This window comes from Camellia sinensis, chromosome 5 (genome assembly GCF_055761805.1).
Source record: "Camellia sinensis isolate YWXY chromosome 5, ASM5576180v1, whole genome shotgun sequence".
Lineage (NCBI taxonomy): Eukaryota > Viridiplantae > Streptophyta > Magnoliopsida > Ericales > Theaceae > Camellia > Camellia sinensis.
In genome coordinates this window covers 114,656,064-114,660,988 of record NC_138965.1, presented here as the reverse complement: position 1 = coordinate 114,660,988, position 4,925 = coordinate 114,656,064, and the positions used below count along the sequence as shown (strand labels likewise).

The following is a 4,925-nucleotide window of genomic DNA, read 5'->3' as shown; positions in this document are numbered from 1 at the left end:
CTAAGAACGGAATGTAATGAGTTAGATGTAATCTAACGTGTGTTTCAAATGTATATTTGTTATGTGTTGATGTAGGTCATGTGCCATAAATCGTTTGATTAGTCTGATCTGTCTGTCTACACTGGAAGCCAACTGTGAGTAATAACTTAGTAAAGCTATGTTCAACTTTATTTATTTTCTGTATGATGAATTAAGATCTGTTTTTTGAAATGATATGTTTTTTACAATAAATGATTGTCCAATTTTTGACAATGTATTCGTGGCATCCTAGCATCATGTGATATATGTTAGCTGTTACCCGGTATCAGAGGTTCCATCATAGAACGTAATATGTCTGTAATCTGTTACCCGTATCGGAGGCTCCGTCATGGGGGCTCAGCATGTTTATTCTCTGTTACCCGGATCCGAAGGTTCCTTTATGGAACTGGTTATTCATAACCACTATATGTTCTACATCTGTTCTGCATCTGTTCTGTATCTATTCTGTTAGCGTTAATGGATGTACCACGTATGATTTAGCATGAACTGTAATTTCTATATATGATTTGGACAAGATTATGAATATGGATCTGCTTCTATTTCTAAAATAAATATGAATCTATTTTCTGGAGTTGATATGGGATATCATTCATGGAAATCCTTTACTTTGCTATTATTCACTGGGCCTCTGCTCACTATTTATATTATGTATGTAGGTGAGCAGGCACGTGATCAAGGCCAGAGTTGATGGCTTGGGATTCCGTTTTGTCAGCCACCCTTTGCACCTCCCGAGGAGGTTCCGTACCAAGTCAAGTCATGTGGCTATGTCTTTTTGAACGTTTGACACTTTGTTTTCTCTTGTTTAATGAATAGTTTGTTTTTGGTTATCTATACATGGGGTGACGTATAATTACTGTACCTATGTGATGTCAGGTATGTGCTATTAAAGTTTAAATTATTTTGTCCCACGTATGTCTGCACAGCTTAGTGGACGTTGTATTTTGTATATTTGCTTCCGCAGCCCCTTGATTATACATTATTCTGTTCAGAGGGCTTTTGTAATCCAAGGATTACTGGCCGGTTACGATGCCAAACCTATAGGAGCGGGTTTGGGTCGTGACAGAGTGGTATCAGAGCATGTGTTCTACCGCACACATAAGTCTATATGAGCTTAGGATGTCCTAGTAAGAAGTAGGGGCATTCCATTTGCATGTGTGGGTGTGTGGTAATCTATATAAATATGAAAACTGAACTTGAATCTGGGCAAATAAATTGAAAGAAATGAACGAGCTTATTCCTATGTTTATTATTATTTAGTGTCTCTATAGCAACATGGAGAATGCAAGGGGAAATGATGCAAGTGAGTCCTCAAAGGCTCGTATGACCTGAATGGAATATATGCTTGCAGCATTGACCAAAGCTATGACACAACAGCGGAGACAACAACCTTTACCCCCTCCACCTCTGTTGGTACAAGTTGAACCTGATAATAATGACATTATCAACCTGACACAGAAATTCATGAAGTTGAAACCGCCAACATTCTTGGGTGGAATTGAACTGTTGAAAGGGTAGACATGGTTGCTAGAGATGAAAAAACTTTTTGAAGTATTTCTCTATACTGAGACTCAGAAGGTTTTATTGGCCACCTATACTCTCAAAGACGAAGCTCGGAGATAGTGGTTATTAATTCGGAACACCAATGGAAACATGACATGGGCTCGATTCAATGAAATCTTTTATGACAAGTACTTCCCTCAGTGTTTTCGGTACCGAAAAGTGTCAGAATTTCAAAAACTTAAGCAAGGCAGAATGTCCATAACTGAGTATGAGGCTAAGTTCACTGAATTAGCCAGATTTTCTCCTTACATGGTGGATACGAATTATAAGAAAGCCCGCAAATTTGAAGGAGGATTGAACTTAGACATATTTGATCGAGTAGGCGTATTAAAGTTGCCAACATACGTACAAGTCCTTGATAGATCCTTAATGGCGGAAGCTACCCTAGCCGCTATGAGACAAAGTAAGGTCCCAACAACAACAACAACAGAATGGAGAGGGAAAAGATCTAGGTATAGTTTCAGAAAAGGCTATTCTCATGTAAGTAAAAAGCAGAACACGGGGTCTACAAGCAACTCGAGTCAGAGTAATGGGTCTATTCCAGTTTGCCCTGATTGTGGAAGGAGGCATAGGGGTGTGTGTTACTGAGCATCCGGTGCTTGTTTTCGATGTGTCAAGACAGGTCATGTAGTGAAAGATTTCCCATTTGGGTCTGATAATGCCAACCACCCTATAGCAAGTTCAACTGGATTTGCTTCTACAGCTAAAACAAATGCAAGAGCTAATACTGGGAAAGAAACTCCGAGACAAGGTCGAGTATTCGCTTTAGTGCCTGGTGATGTGGAGAACACTGAAACTGTGGTGTTAGGTACAATTTCCTTTTGTGCCCAAAATGCATATGTGCTGATAGATTCTGGTCCTACCCATTCATTCGTGTCACATGCATTTTCTCAGAAATTAACTAGACCCTTACAACCTATGAACTATTTACTATCTGTATCTACACCGTCTAGGGGTTTTATGGTATGTGCTTATGTTTATCCGGCATGCGATATTATGATTGGTGATATGACATTGTATGTTGACTTGTTGCCGTTGAGCATTGATCATTTTTATTGTATTCTGGGATTAGACTGGTTAACGAAGTACTGTGCATCTATTGACTTTGTGAATAAACCCGTTATATTTTGTCCACCTGAGTTACTAGAGTTTGTGTTTGTTGGGAATAGGGTAGTTCCTCCCCTATACTTGATTGTGGCCATGAAAGCTGTTAAATTGCTTAGAAAGGGATGTAGGGGCTACTTGTGTTGTATACAGACTGCATCGTTTGATAGTACTAATGCGGAAACTAATCCTGTTGTTTGTGAATTTCTCGATGTGTTTCCAAACGACTTGCTTGGAGACTTAATTGATAGGGAAATTGAGTTCACTATTGAAGTGACACCGGGAACGCAACCTATTTCTAAGACCCCTTACAGAATGTCAACCTCAGAACTAAAAGAATTGAAAGCCCAACTTCAAGAACTGTTAGACAAGAAATTCATCCGTCCGAGCACTCCACCTTGGGGTGCTCCAGTTTTGTTTGTTAAGAAGAAGGATGGGTCCTTGAGATTGTGTATAGATTACCAGGAATTGAATAAAGTAACCATGAAGGACAAATACCCACTACCCCGAATAGATAACCTATTTGACCAACTTCAGGGAGCCCAAGTATTTTCTAAGATTAACCTTAGATCCGGGTATCAGTAGTTAAAAGTCAAGGCAGAAGACATAGAGAAAACTGCATTCAGAACCAGATATAGACACTATGGATTTTTGGTAATGCCATTTGGGGTAACTAATGCACTTGCGGCGTTCATGGATTTAATGAATAGGGTGTTTAAACAATTCCTGGATGAATTTATTGTTGTTTTTATTGATGATATACTAATCTATTCTAAAAGCAGGGAAGAACATGAGAATCACCTTAGAACTACCCTACAGATTTTAAAAGAAAGGAAGTTGTATGCAAAATTCTCCAAATGTGAATTTTGGCTCGATAGTGTGGCATTTTTGGGACATGTAATTAACAAGGACGGTATCTCTGTTGATCTTTAGAAAATTGAAGCCATTGTGAACTGGCCAAGACCAACTAATGTGTCAGAAGTGAGAAGTTTTCTAGGACTTGCAGGTTACTACAGAAGGTTTGTGAAAGATTTCTCGAAACGTGCTATGCCATTGATACAATTAACACAGAAAAATGTACCATTTGATTGGACCGACCAGTGAGAATCAGCCTTCCAGGAACTGAAGACTAGATTGATAACTGCATCAATTCTGTCATTGCCCAACGAGACCAATGGGTTCCAGATATCTAGCGATGCTTCCTACAAAGGCTTGGGGTGTGTATTAATGTAGAATGGGAAATTGATTTCTTATGCCTCTCGATAACTCCGCTCACATGAAAAGAACTACCCAACTCATGACCTTGAATTGGTAGCTGTCGTCTTTGCTTTGAAGATTTGGCGACATTATCTGTATGGTATGACTTGTGAAGTATATACAGATTATAAAAGTTTGAGATATTTCTTCACCCAAAGGGAACTGAACATGGGACAACGAAGATGGTTAGAATGGATTAAAGATTATGACTTGCATATTTTGTTTCATCTGAGAAAAGCAAACATAGTTGCTAATGCTTTGAGCCGTAAATCCATGGGTAAATTGTCATGCTTACGCACCGGTCATAGAGACTTGATATGTGACTTAGAAAGAAATGAAATTGAAGTTGTACTACGCGAACAAGGTGGAATCTTAGCTGCTATTTTTGCTTAACCTGTAATCATTAAAGAAATTAAAGAGAAACAACTTGAAGATGAGTTCTTGAAAAAGATTGTGGAAGAATTGGACTCAAAACTGAGACTGGAGTTTGTGTTTGAGAATAATGTGTTAAAATTCCAGAATAGACTTTGTGTACTAGATTACTTCAATTTGAGGAAGCTTGTTATGACTGAAGCTCACAACTCCAAGTTTGCCATGTATCCGGGGAACACAAAGATGTATCATGATTTGAGGCAGAACTTTTGGTGGCCTGGAATGGAGAAAAACATTGCCGACTTTGTGGCTAAATGTTTGCACTGCCAACAAGTTAAAGCTGAACATCAATGACCCGCTGGATTACTTTAGCCGCTTCCAATACCGGAATAGAAGTGGGAGCATATTATTCAGACTGTCTCGTTCTTCTCGAGGTATGGATTCTATTTGGATCATTGTTGATTGTTTAACTAAATCTGCTCACTTTTTACTTGTCAAATCTTTGTATAATGCTAATAAGTTGGCTAATTTGTAGGTCAATGAGATTGGGAAATTACATGGAGTTCCAGTGTCTATAGTATCTGACAGAGATC

At 38.7% G+C, this 4,925-nt stretch overlaps 1 protein-coding gene across 1 annotated transcript; it reads left to right on the top strand.

Moving 5' to 3' along the window:
• The first annotated feature begins 1,689 nt into the window (after nt 1-1,689).
• On the top strand, nt 1,690-4,686 carry LOC145791626 (uncharacterized). The gene is made up of 3 exons (XM_082872007.1): nt 1,690-2,002; nt 2,222-3,106; nt 4,370-4,686. Exons 1-3 carry the CDS (start codon nt 1,690-1,692, stop codon nt 4,684-4,686), a joined length of 1,515 nt encoding a protein of 504 aa, XP_082728133.1.
• Nucleotides 4,687-4,925: the final 239 nt, after the last annotated feature.

Bases quoted from the DNA above. Each gene is read 5' to 3' on its own strand.
- LOC145791626 (XM_082872007.1), top strand. From the start codon at position 1,690: ATGACATGGGCTCGATTCAATGAAATCTTTTATGACAAGTACTTCCCT. The intron at 2,003-2,221 runs GTAAGGTCCCAA...GTGTCAAGACAG, and splicing joins CCTAGCCGCTATGAGACAAA to GTCATGTAGTGAAAGATTTC. The intron at 3,107-4,369 runs GTGCTCCAGTTT...TAATCATTAAAG, and splicing joins TCCGAGCACTCCACCTTGGG to AAATTAAAGAGAAACAACTT.